Below are 13621 nucleotides of genomic sequence, written 5' to 3'. Positions count from 1 at the left end.
GTGTCTGATTGACTATGAATCAGAGAAACCTTCTGTGTTACGGGAAGATGGCTACGTGGAAGTATGCATCTTTCAAGTCAAGGGTGGCATACCAGTCACCCAGATCCAGAGAGGGAATGATGGAGGTCAGGGAGACAATGTGGAATCTCACTTTCTTCACGAATTTGTTGAAGTTTCGCAAGTCAAGAATGGAGCAAACCCTGCCCTGGGCCTTTGGGATTAGGAAGTAATGGGAATAGAATCCCTTCCCCCTTAGTTCATGAAGGACCTCTTCCATCGCTCCTACCCTTAGGAGGGCTTGCACCTCTTGTTGAAGAAGTTGCTCATGAAAGGAGTTCCTGAAAGAGGACGGGGACAGAGGAGGGGAAGAAAATTGGAGCAAGTATCCCAGCATTACCGTGCATAGGACTCATTGATCTGACATGATCTGGGACCACCCATGGCAAAAGTGGGATAATTGGTCTGAAAACAAAAAATGGTGTGGATCCAAGACTGAGATTGGTGTGACATCCTCAGGTACACCCTTTTCTTTGCTCCTGAGGCCTGCTGTGTCCGGCCCTGGATCAGGTTGGAGGAATGGGATGCATTTCTTCTGTTATTCCTGTCCCTTCTGCAATTGTAGTCCTGTCTCAGTTGGCTCTTGTAGAAACGGGGCATGGGTTGTGGATTGAACTGTTTTCTCTGTGTTGCCGGTGTATGTAGACTGAGGGACTTTAGTGTGGCCCTAGAGTCCTTTATGTTATGAAGCTTAGAGTCCGTTTGAGAGGAGAACAGGGCTAGTCCCTCGAATGGAAGGTCCTGTACGGTTAACTGGACCTCACACGGGAGGCCCAAGGCCTGAAGTCAGGAGTTCTTTCTCATGGCCATGCCAGATGACATGGTTCCTGCCGCCGCATTTGCTGCATCCAAGGCCGTCTAAAGCAGGGTCTTTGTTGACCATCTTTCCCTCCTTGACCATGGCTACAAATTCAGACTTCAAATCCAACGGTAAAGAATCCTTGAATTTCTCCATTGGCTGCCAGGAGTTAAAGGCGTATCTGCTAAGGATAGCCTGCTGATTTGCAATTCGAAGCTGGAGCCTCCTGCTGGAGCATACCTTTCGTTCAAAGAGCTCCAACTTCTTGGCATCCTTAGCCTTCGGCATAGGGCCTTGCCGCCTGTGCTTCTCCCTCTCGTTGGCAGCCGCCACCACGAGCGATCCCGGCAGAGGGTGGGCGTAGAAGTGCTTGTGGTCCTTAGAGGGCACAAAGTACTTCCTCTCTACCTTTTTTGCTGTTGGAGGTAGAGAGGCCAGAGTCTGCCATAATGTTTTTGTGGTCTCCCGCCTGGTCTTTATTAGTGGGATAACAAGCCTAGAAGGGCCCTCCGGGGCCAGGATGTCCACCATAGGGTCTGCCCCCTCCACTACTTCCTCCACTTGGAGGCCGATATTCTGAGCTACTCAATGTAGTAGCTTTTGGTGTGCCTTGCTGTCATCTGGCATGGGTGTCTCCTGCCACCAATTCATGGGGAGATAAGGATGAGAATACCCTCATGGGCGCTGATGTTTCCTGCCCCTTGGCATCACCAGGGCTGCACGGTACTGCTTCTTCCTCCACAGTGCCAGTGTCCCAGGTGTCATCATGCCCAATGCCAGGATCGGAGCCCTCTCCAGTGCTGGAAGATGCACTTCCCGTGGAGTGGGATGGCTGGGGTCTGAATTCCAATGCTAGGGAATACGACCTGCCCGACTGGGACCCTGGGTCTGCTGGTATGCCCACGGGATCCAGAATGGCCACTGGGAGGGCATCTGCCATTGAGGGGGCTATGCTGTCTCTACCCTTTAATGACTGCAACAGTGCCGGCTCCTCCTCAGATCTGAAGAGAACTTCTCGCTCTATGGAGACTACAAGGGTGTGGTGCCAGATGGTGCTGGGGATCAGCAGAGACCTGGTCATCATTACCGGCTTTCTCTTATAAGTCAACATGAACTTCCTCGGGGCCGAGGCTTGGTCCCGTTGAGGTGGAGCCTATTTCCTAAATCAGCTCTCCTGCCACCTCAAAAGTCTCAGGAGTGGAGGGGAGCTGCAAATTCTCCTCCTGCACCTTCCTTGGCGGGGAGTCCAAGGGCACTGGACTCAATGAGCCCTTCTTGGTGCCAGAGTCAACGGTGCTGTTCCTTCCGGTTCAGGGCTCAAGTAGCCTGGTGTGGGTCGCACCTTGCTCCCTTCCCTGTGCACCAAGGATTTTGTTGATGGTGAACGCTCTCGGTCTGCTCTCTTCTTCTTATGCAGCTCTGGAGAGTGGGAGCAGTGCCGCTGCTCCCCACATGCCGAGACTTTTGGTGCCGGGGAAACATGCCAGTACAGCAGTTCCTTTGCCGAGTCCTTGCGATGAGGCACTTACCGCACAGAAGCAGGTGCACTCCTCACCTTGATCTGCTGGGCTCTCCATGGGACAGAGGACCAATTCCATAAGTAGGAATTTCAGTCTCTGGCTTTGCTCTTTTTGGGTGCTGGGATGGAAGCCTCTGCAGATCTTACAACAATCCCGCAAGTGTGACTCTCCCAAGCACTTGAGGCTTCTTGCAGGACCCACAAGGCTTGAAGCCAGGCATGCTCCATCCCCGGGGTGGGGAGGGAAGGAAATTTGAAAAACTACCCAATAAGCAGGAGTACTCTATTCTAAACTATACTAACTACAACTACTTTTAACTATTTACAGGTACTTCAAGAAACAAAGGCAAAGGGGAAAGCACTTGCGATGCCAGAGAAGCCAGTTGTGCCAGCGATCATCACAGGCGGTAAGAAGGAACTGAAAAGGCAGAGGGTCAGCAGAGCCCTATATAGGACACTATGAAGGTCTGACTCCAGGGGGCTCCAGAACTGACCCTATGGCTACCACTAAGGGAACAGTATCCAGCAGACTATGCATGTAGCACGCACATATCCTACTTGGAATCAACATGAGCAAGCACTCGAAGAAGTGCAATTTTTGAGGAGGCTGAAGTTTGGAGGATTTTCAGTAATTTGTGATGTGTTTCTGCAACCTCCTGGAGTGGGATTTCTAGTTTTTCAGCCACTTTCTTAAACAGCTCCTGAAACTGCTTAAAATCATCTGCAGCAGTAAGAGGTGGAGGGATTATCGCCTCATCCATCTGGCGAGGAGGAAGAGTTGTGTGCCAGCAGTGGTGTCTCTTGCTCTATGCTTTCCTCCATTTCTTCTGCAGGTTCTGGTGGTTCAGTCACTGTTGCAACAGACCTTGTGGGTGATCTGGGTCTCTTTGTTCAGGGGCTTGGAGGTCTACTATGAGCTCTGTCATAGTTATATCAATTACCCCAACCTGGCCACTACATGTGATAAAAAATTGGTGGCCCAAAACATGGTGGTCCAAACCATGGCTGTATGTGGCATCTCGATTGTGACCTATGTCTAGTTGCCTGTATGTCAGGTCTAGTAGGAAAAGAATGTTGGGAGGAGAATACTCCTCCTTCTCCTTCATCCTCATTTGAAAATGGAATTGGGGAGACAGCTTCTTCATGGGTAAATTGCACTGGAGAGGTATCCATGCCATACAGTGGTGATTGAGGTGAGCATGTTAATAGCACCTCTTCGTGTTGGCAGTGGGCCATTTTTCCATGTGTTTTCGTAGCGGTGCCGAAGACAGTGCCGATACCAGTGCCACTGTTGGGGTCAGCTCCCCACTTGTGGTAGGTGTCAGGGTATAGGTAGGTGCCAGCACCACTATCAGTGCCGATGGCACCAATCCGTGCTGCAGGTATTTGTCGGTGCCGTTGGCAGTGTCTCAGTTGATATCGACACTGTGGTATGTATTGGTGCCGCTGCCAGTGCTGTGGGCCATTATTGGTGCTGACGTGGGCGTTGGGGTGGTTGATGCCATTTTAACGAGATATCTGCGAGCTGTTGATTTCGTAGGGGCTGTGTCGGAGGAGGACTGTTTACTTTTACCTCCCAACTCCACACCGATATGTTGGGAGTCCTTCGGTGTCAAGACATGGACTGCACCCAACGAACATAAAGCTTCATCGGTACCAAGTCTTGTACCACTTTGGCTGGTGAGATCTTTCTGTGGGCCGACCCCTTTCCAGGCAGGGTTGAAGGTCTTTTCCTGGTCGATTTTCCCTCTGAAAAGAGGTTTCACTATCAAGGGTCAGAGGAGGGTCTGAGTGACTTCTCCATAAGGATAAGTTTCAGACAGAGAACACTGGCTCCTCTGGCTCTGGCCTTTAAGTTCTTGCAGTGGACACATTTCTGTGTTGTATGTCCCTCACCCAAGCATCTGACACACAGTGAGTGTCTGTCAGATATTGGAATCGTGTCTCTGCACAATGTGCACCTTTTAAACCCTTGTGAACCAGACATGATGTTAGGTTCCCTGAAGGGAACAGAAGGAAAATTCTATCTTACTCTATGAGGGAACAACAGGTTTTTTGGGAGGTGGGGTTACGGGGAAGGTAAATACACAAAATTCTGACTAAATGTAACACTATAATTAACTATTTGATGAGCTAAGGGAGAATTTTTGAGGGCTCCATCTCAGACCGCAGAATGTTGAGAAGGAACTGAGAGGGGTGGGTCGCATGTGCCAAAAATGGCGCCATGAGACAGGGATGGTGCATGCGTGACCCGGACAAGCACTGCTGTCAAAAATCTCTGATCATGGATGCCAGGATGCGCCAAAACCTAGAGCGGAGCACCCACAGGGACACTACTTGAAGACCTGATAGTGTCAACCATTCACCACAAAGTCGAGACATTTCAATGGTCAAGATGTACTGCAATATGGAAGTAACCATCCCTCAAGCCGAGGGCAGCATACCAGTCTCCTTGTTCCAAGGAAAGGATAATTAACACTAGGGTAACCATGAGGAATTTATTTTTTTTCAATAATTTGTTCAACTGTCTTAGATCTAAGATGGGCCTGAGACCTCCTTTTATCTTGGGGATCAGGAAATAATGCGAATAGAAGCCTTGCTCCGAAGGCCCAACTGTACTTCGTCAATGGCCACTGTTTGCCCTTCAATGGGATGTCCAATACGTTCTTCAATCTCGTGAGAGTGGTTCCTGAAGAGGGATGGGGAGAGGGTTTGCAATAATTTGGATGGCATACCTCCATACCAAAGACTCACTGGTCTAATTTTATATGGGCCAAGACACTTAGGAAGCGGGACAAGGGATTGGAAAATAAAAATGAGGGAACAGACAGAAGGGAGGAGACCAGTATACTGTCCTTGACAACTCTGTCAAAATGCCTGCCCCACGCCCCCAAACTCAAAAGACGCACTAATGCTTCCTGAAGTACTTTGTAACATTTGGCTGGAAAGTCATCAGGTCCTGGAGTTTTACCATTTTTCATAATTGTTATTACCTGTAAGATTTCTTCTTTGGTTATTTATCTAACGTTTCTTTATCAATTTTGTTTATCTTTGGCAAACTTGCTACTTCCAAATATTTTAAAATAATTTCAGACCTCGGAGTGTCTGAGGTATAGAGGTTTTTCAAATACAAAAATAAAAAAAATGGCACATATATCAGTGGCATATGTAACTATTTTTTGCAGATTTTTTTTAATTGGTAGAATAAAATGTTGCTCTCAAACTCCTTTAAGCTTTCAACCCAACAGCTTATCACTTTCATTTCCATTTTCATAAGAACTCTGCTTTGTATACCTAAGGGATTCTTCAGTGGCATCCATCATCAACATTCAATTTTCCTCTAACATTAGTTAATTGTTCATATACTTCTTTTGAACCTGTGCTTTTATGAATGTTTTGCAAACATTTTTATCTTCTATTCTAGTTTTATTTAGAGCTTTTTCGTTTTTTGAGACTCTACTTATCAATTGACCCCTAAATATTGCTTTATCTGCCTCCCATAAAACACCTCTTTTCATACTGTCTTTATCATTTATTTGAAAGTACTGAACAATGTCTTCTTTAATTACTGCAACCAAACCTTTGTCCTGGAGAAGCAAGTGATTCATTTTCCAGAGAAGTGATCTTTGGGACCCATATCAATCATCAAATATTACTTACAGTGCCAATTTCTGCAACTCTTGTTCACTTCATTAGATTTAGAAATTAACATGAAATCTGTTCCAGCATGTAAATGATGAGGGTGTGAATAAAATGTGTAATCTCATTCCCGAGTGCAATTCTCTCCAGCAAACTGAGACTGAATTTTTGGCACAGAGAAGTGAATGCTGCACTTGCTTCCCTATCCAATTTGTTGTCTTTATCTGATCTGTCCCAGGTAGGAATCAGTATGTAATAGAAGTCCCCTTTAAATATAATTTCCATTCCACAAAGTGTTGCAGTATTTAAAAGAAGTCAGTTTTTTGCCCGTGATTGAGAGCATATACTGAGCCCACTGTTGTTATTAACCTCATAACTATACCAATCTGTAAGATAAACCACCCCTCCCTATTCTTAAATTGATTTGAAATCTGAAAAATTATGTTTACTAAATATTTTACCCATTCCTCCTTTCTTTTGCTGAAGCAAAAAATACCTGCTGAAGTCAACTATCTTTCATGACCATAACATGCCTGAAAATGAGCTTCTTGAAGTAAAATACTCGGTGTGTTTTTAAATTCAGCCACGGCTTTTTTCCTCTTAATGACATTATTTAGCTCCTTGCAATTTAAAGATGTTATTTTAAAAGGAAGAGCCATTGGGAATAACTATTTATTGAAAAATTTGAAACTGTAATTATTTAGCTATTTGACAGTATGAACCCTTGAGTGGCTAATGTCTCATTTCAAATTATGTTGTATTCACAATTGTGTGCCTGAATATGTTTTGATTTCTGTTTGTAAACTTCCATAGCCTTTCTTGTATTAATTCTCCCTCGCATCCCTGTTCCCTCCGCTTGCCTGCATTATTCCCCTTATTTTAAAAATAAAACACCAAAATAGCATATAAATCAGTCCCCAAAAACTGTACTTTTCTGAATCCTAAACACATACATTTTCCCCATAAACGGTTTCTCTTGCAATCCAAAGGAGTTATATTCTCCACTCATAGGACCTTAGGGATAGATCAGAGAAGGTTACTCTCCCTGTGCAGTAACTGAAGTTATTCATGATGGTTGTCCCTGTGTGCTCCACTTTAGGTGAATCTATGTCTCTGTGCTGTAATTGGAGAATTTCAGTAGCAGTGCCTGGTTGGGTGACACATGTGCTGTTCCCAGGGGTGTGCACAAAGCAGGGCAAACAGGGACCTGCCTGCCCAATAATCGTTGGGGGCACAGAACTCCTCCTGCTGGGGTTGGGGTTAGAACAGCAAGCTCCTGCCAGGGCCAGAACAGAAGTGGGGAAGGAGGGAAGAGCAAGCTCCTCCTGGAGGAGGGTGGAGTCAGAATGAGTGAGCTCCGGTGGGGAAGGAGGAAGGCACAGAACGTGCCCCTCCAAAAAGGGGTCAAATTCAAATTTCTGTGCATGCTCCTGGATGTCCCCATCTTGCACCTTCACTGGCAGTTACATATCAGAGAAACTGCTGTAGTACTGAGAGTATTGGTACAGAGGAAGTTGATGTTGGCGGTACCAATGCCATTACCGCAGTTGGTGTTGAGGCAGAAGGTGGTGCCATAGACTGCAGCACTGCCGAACTGCTCAATGCTGCATGTTTGAGTGGTTCCAGCAGTACTGAGACAGGGATGGTAAGTTTCCCTTTTGTGCCTTTGTCTAAGCCTGCCAACTTATGGTCTTTGGCTTGTACAGTACCCATGGTGCCGGATGGTCTCACTGCCTCAGGGGTGGTCAGTCTCTGTGCAGTTGGTTCCTATGGGTTCTGACAGGTTGGGAAGAGTCTCTTTTTGGCCAGTTCCTGGGAAGGGGAGGTCAGAGGCCGTTCTTTCATCACCTTTTTGGAGGAGTGCTCCTTTCTCTGAGAGGATGGTGGGGAATTTCTGTCAGATGCCGTTGGGATACCAGTACCCACAGAGGGGTCTGTGATCCTAGATCAGATGCCAGACACAGAGACTTCTCCATCATGATAAGTTTTAATTGGTGATACCTCGATTTCTTGGCATGGGCCTTCAGATTATGGCAGTGGGAGCAGTTTTGTGGGATATGTGTCTCACTGAGGCAGCGCACACACTATGAATGTCCATCAGACACCGGGATTGATGACCGGCAAGTGAGACAACATTTAAAATCCAGAGAGCTGGGCATGCCCCTTAGAATAGGTTTTCTCCCGTGATACTCCCAATACACGAAAGGGTGTAATAATAAATTATACTTAATTAAGAAAAAAAGGGTTTTTTTTAATAGAAAAAAATAAAAAGGGAAGGCAAAAGTGTAGTTAAATTATTAACTAACTAAACTGGGTTCTAAAACTACTACTCTAAAGCTAAAACTTAGATTAAAGGTAAACTCAGAGGCACTGGCAATTGCTCCATCTCAAGCCAAGGGCAGTAGAGAAAGAACTGACAGGGGGGTTTGGTCACACGATGATATGTAACCGCCAGAGACAGCGTGAGATGGGGACAGCACATTTGTGACCCAACCAGGCACTGCTACAGAAATTTTCCATTCACAGGTGCAGGGACAAAGATTCACTTATAGTGGACCATCCACAAGGATACTCCTCAAAGAACCACCATCTGATCATTTGAGTTACATAGGGAAGATATATATACAGAAGTCATAAGTGATCCTCCCAAACCCCTATTTTCTCCAATCTCCCCATCCCTGGCACATCCCACACTCACTACCCCCTTTTTATCCTATATTTTCTCTATACTTTAAAATACAGAACACAGTTACCACAGAGTTATGATCACTCCAATTAAAACTAACAAACTTCATACTATTTTCTTTATAATATCACCATAGTTACTGTTTAACTGTTCATTCTTGATGACTCTCAAGAAGTCCTCTTCTGGGTAATAATTTGGTTACTACCCAGGTATCCAAGTCCTCTTGTACACCTTCATTTTTTCCCATTAACAGTACATTCTCTAGAGTCTTCTTTTTTTCCTGTGCTCCTTTTCTTGGGTTTCACCATCTGTCCAGATATTTTCAGCATTTTATCCTTAGTTTCCACCTCTAGAGTATCCTCTTGTCTTTCTGAGATTTGGATTTCTATTCCCAGTGAGTGCAGTGGAGTTTTTCCTTGTGTAAAGTCTCTTACTGTGTAAAACTGATTTTGGAAGCAGAGTAAAACTTTAAATGGGAATCCCCAACAGTAATATATATTTGCCCTTGTGAGTCCTGTCGAAACTTCTCCCGCTCTTCTCTGTTTTTTAAAATTCAGGAAGAGTGGTCATGTAAAAATTGCAGTTTGTTGCCTTTGGGTATAAGCTCTGAATGCTCTCTAGCTCTTTCCATAGTTAAATCTTTCTTCTGATGAAGAAATTTCACAATGAAATCTCTGGATCTATTATAAGTTCCAGGTGGGGAGGAACAGCACCATATGCATTCTTTCCACTTTCACCTCTTCTAAAGAGCTCAGATTTAACAAATCTGCAGTTAATGTTTTTACATATCAGATTGAATTTCCTCCTTCAGCATTTTCAGGCAGTCTCTTAATTCTGATGTTGTTCTTTCTCACTCTATTTTCCATATCACCCAATTTAAGTTGCTCCCCTCCCCTCCCTGTGTTCCAGCAGTATCATAGCTCTGCAGCAATGCTATCTCTCATTTGCTTCTCTTAGGTCAGTAATTGGCGCAGACAATGGCTCAACCTTTCAAGTCAGTTACTTCCTTCTTTACTGCTAGAATCTTGGTCATCAGATCATTTCTCATGACCTTAAACTCAGAGATCAACTCCCAAATGTCTGCCTTTGTGACTGTGATTTTATTCAGCCTCACATTTCTGCCTGCTTTGGCTGCTACATGTTCACTTGGAGTCTGAGAGGCCTCTCCTCACTGTGAACTGGAAACACCCTTACTGAGGGTTTTTTTTTTTCTTTTGCAAATCCATCCTCTGCAACACAGTGCTCTGTTTTTTTGGTGGAGTTTAGTAGCTTTAGTGGGTTGCTGGAGGCAGATTACTTTGTTATCCCCTCAGAGCTCTGGCTTCAGGCAGTCTTTTTACTTCAGGCCCCGACTGAGCTCCACAACCCTTTTTTCTATCAACCAAACCACTACCTACTTACTCTCCTATATTATTTCTCAGGTAAAAACTGTATTAAACTAGAGTAAGGTTGAGGGTAAAAACAGTGAAAGGACACTGTAATTACATCAAAAACAACCATTTCAAACCCAGGAATTCACAGTTGAAGTAAAACAAGATATGGAAATGTACAGTAAAGGCACTCAAACAATCTTAACACCACTTTGAAGCTATGCTATGCAATAACCATGTATTTATTATCAGAACATAATAGAACGTGTAGCCCCTGAGTAGACAAAATTGAATTTTGAAGACATATTAGATTTTTCCCCCCTTTTTTGTTTTAATCATGTTACTAAATGGTGGAGTAAGATGGTTTACAAAATAAAAAATAACTGATTTATAAACTTTGAATTTATCTGAGTTGAGCATTTTATTGCTTTTACTATTGATTGCAAAGCATAATAGAATAACAAATAAAATTAGATAGTAAATAAATCTTTCATTTCCTAATAAAAACAAAAAAAGAAAGAAAAACACACTAATTACAGTACTTTTTCCATTAAATTATACATGCCCTTAATGAAGGGAAACACTGCTTTGTTAAAGCATGCATAAATAAAGTATTAGACCAACAACATATAAAATCATGCCATGCTATACCTCAGGTTTCAGATCTCTATGGACTACTCCTACATCATGCATGTGGCTCACAGCTGAAACAAGTTTGCGCATGATATAACTGGCTTCTGTCTCACTGAAGTGTTTCTTTTTCTGAATGCGTTCAAGCAATTCTCCACCTTTCAGCAGTTCCATTACTAGAAATGTGTGAAGCTAGAAAACAAAAAACATTTTAATGTGAGACTTCAGAAAATTTAGATTATATACCAACATTTTGTGGATTTTAAATATTAATAATGAGGTCATAACTTTTTATTATTATTAAAAATACCATACAACTGTATTTAGAAAAAACAACAAAACCTGTATCATTTAAGACAGAAAGACATGGAAAAACAGAGCCTTTTCAACTGCAAAGCATAGCAGCAAATTTTTCTCATAATTTCTTTTGCCTGATTCTTTGTTCTGCATCACAACACATCTGCCTTCCACTAGCTACATACTATACTGCATTACGTTCTCTCTTTCCAGAGGTCAGGATGAGTCAGGCTTCTGTTTATAATGCTGTTTCATGAGTCCAGAAATAATAAGAAACAAATTCTACTCTTAGAGGTCACTGATGTTCACAGCTACCACTGACCTCAATGAGATTCACTTATGCACCTCAGTGGGTAGAATCTAGCCTGAAGAGAGGTGTACATTGCCTGCTTCCACATAGGGGTACATTTTTATCATTATGCATGAAGAATTAGCCAAAGACACCAAATTAATAGCAGAAAAAGTTCCTAATTCCTTGCACAACTTCCTGAAAGTTTACTTCCAAGTCTTCAATTATCCACAATTGTTTCAGATGCCATCTCCCACATGGAAGCATACATGCTGCTGCTGTACCATCACTAGAACCACAATACATATTTAATATTCCCAAACAGTAAACTTTGTTTCCAAAAGTGAAGATTGTGCAAGTGTATTTCCTTTCAAGACAAAAATTTTTAAAATCAAGGAAGTCACCACTTAAGGCAAATGTTAACATAACGACTAATCACAATTCACAAGCCTTGTCATCCAAATATGTCACCAGTGTAACCAAAGACTCCACAACTTCTTTTCTCTTCCAACATACAACCATCCATAATATATGGAATCATGCTCAAATGCACAAACTTAATTCCAACTTCAACAAGATTATATCCTTAAACCAAATTTTACTTTAGAAGTCTTTTTTGTACCTTTACAAAGTCTGAGTTTAGCGTAAATGTCATATGTTTGCTTGTGATTGAGAGAACCTATAGTATTTTTGTGGGAATGTCTTTAGTTTTTTAAAATCTGTTAACTGGTGGCAGGAGGTTAGTGGGGAACTGGAGAAGAGGTAGCATAAAAGGGTGTTGAAGAGCTGGCATTTTGAAGAAGGTGTATTTAGAAGATTGACATAACGGGAAGAGGGAAGGGCAGCAGGATTGGTGAGTAGGGGAAGACTGCAAACAGGCTGGAGAAGGCTGATGAGGTGCGTACTGGGGGAGGCCAGGACAGAGAGGAATAAGGAATATTGGATAGAGGGACATAAGATTTGGGAGACAGCTGAAAATATGAGATTAGTAGGGCTGTGGGTGAGTTATGGGAAATAAATGTGACAGCAGTCAGGATTGGGGATCTAGGAAAAAACAGGCAATGGGGATGTGAAGATGGGAACAGTGGGAAAAGCATAGCATTTGCAGGGAAGTAATGAAGGGCATGAGGTTGTTGTGGGTAGCTGAAGGGCAGAATACTCCTAGATAGGAGGATGTTTTGGATCAGGGTTTCCATATGCTAAGGGAATACTGCCCAAAGACTGCAGAGATAAAGTGGTGTTTCCTCAGATGGGAAATCCCTGTCTTTTTATATAGGAATTCCCCAGCACAGGGAAATCTCACTCATTGTGGTGACTGTTATATAAGCTCTGCCTCTATAAAAAGGGGGGGAACCACAGCCTACACTTTCTTCACTTTGTCAGATAGCCTGTGGCCTCACCACGCTTGAAAAGGGCTGCAGCCCTTCATCACAAAGGTTTTGGTACCTTGAAATTGAGACCACTCAATAGTTCCCTTAAGTAAGATGGGGTTGGTGAGCCAGCAAGCCTTGAAAGACAATGGGTGTGTGTGTTTGAGATGGCCATTAGCACCCTGTCAATTGCTCTTGGTGCAGTTTGGCTAGGGGTCCTAGCTTTCTCCTCATTAGTCCTTTTCAATTCATCTATAATTAGACTAGTCCATGAATTCTTAGACTCAATTTAAGTTACCAGCTGTGACAGATGGCCGGCTTCACCTTAGTGGATCTCGCGCTTTTGCCTCTCGTAGTGGGCCAATGCATCACCAGTTACCCTGTCTCCCCAGGGAGAGGGGTAGGGACCCGGGCCCGCCTGCTCCTCTGGGTCCCAACCCAGGGGTCCCATGAGCAGCAGTTTTGTGCTGCTGGCACTATATTCACAGCTGCAGTCTTTCCCCTGGGCTAATTTCCCCCCTCTGTCCTTCTGGCTCCTTAGGTCCTGCTCTCTTGTTGCCTGGGGCTGGGCTTCCTTATCCAGGCCCCTGTGCCTGGGGGAGTATCACAGTCCTGCTTGGGCAAGCTTCCCCCTCCTAGGCCCAGTACCTTTCTCTGCACTCCTCTCTGCTCCTCCACACAACTCTGCACTCCTCTCTGCTCCTCCACACAACTCTGCACTCCTCGACCACCACCTCCTTCTCCACACAGTATGGCACTCCTCCATCTCCAGCTTGCGTGCTGTCTGTCTGGAGCAGAGGGATTTTATCAGGCATCTGGCTGGGCCTTAATTGGCCTCAGCTGTTCCTAACTGCCCTCTAATGACTCTGGCTAGTCTGCCAGGAAGAGAGCCATGAGCATTCTGGGGCTTACATACCTCCCTTCTACCACTCTCCTACTGCCCTCTGCCCTTGCTATATCACACA

General features: G+C 44.1%; 1 protein-coding gene across 2 annotated transcripts in view; it reads right to left on the bottom strand.

Annotated features, from left to right (window-relative positions):
* The window catches only part of RPS6KA5 (ribosomal protein S6 kinase A5), a 168259-nt gene that overhangs the window by 19817 nt on the left and 134821 nt on the right, over positions 1 to 13621 (bottom strand). For both annotated transcript variants that reach the window (XM_067556314.1, XM_067556315.1), the window contains exon 13: positions 10722 to 10892. In XM_067556314.1, the coding sequence (XP_067412415.1) occupies positions 10722 to 10892 (171 nt within the window). The remainder of the gene's footprint in view (positions 1 to 10721; positions 10893 to 13621) is intronic.

This window comes from Emydura macquarii, unplaced genomic scaffold (genome assembly GCF_026122565.2).
Source record: "Emydura macquarii macquarii isolate MOO-44397 ecotype Brisbane River unplaced genomic scaffold, CSIRO-AGI_Emac_v2 contig_1713, whole genome shotgun sequence".
In the NCBI taxonomy this organism is placed as follows: Eukaryota; Metazoa; Chordata; order Testudines; family Chelidae; genus Emydura; species Emydura macquarii.
Note: the sequence above shows the minus strand (reverse complement) of the source record. Positions and strands in the feature narration are given on the sequence as shown.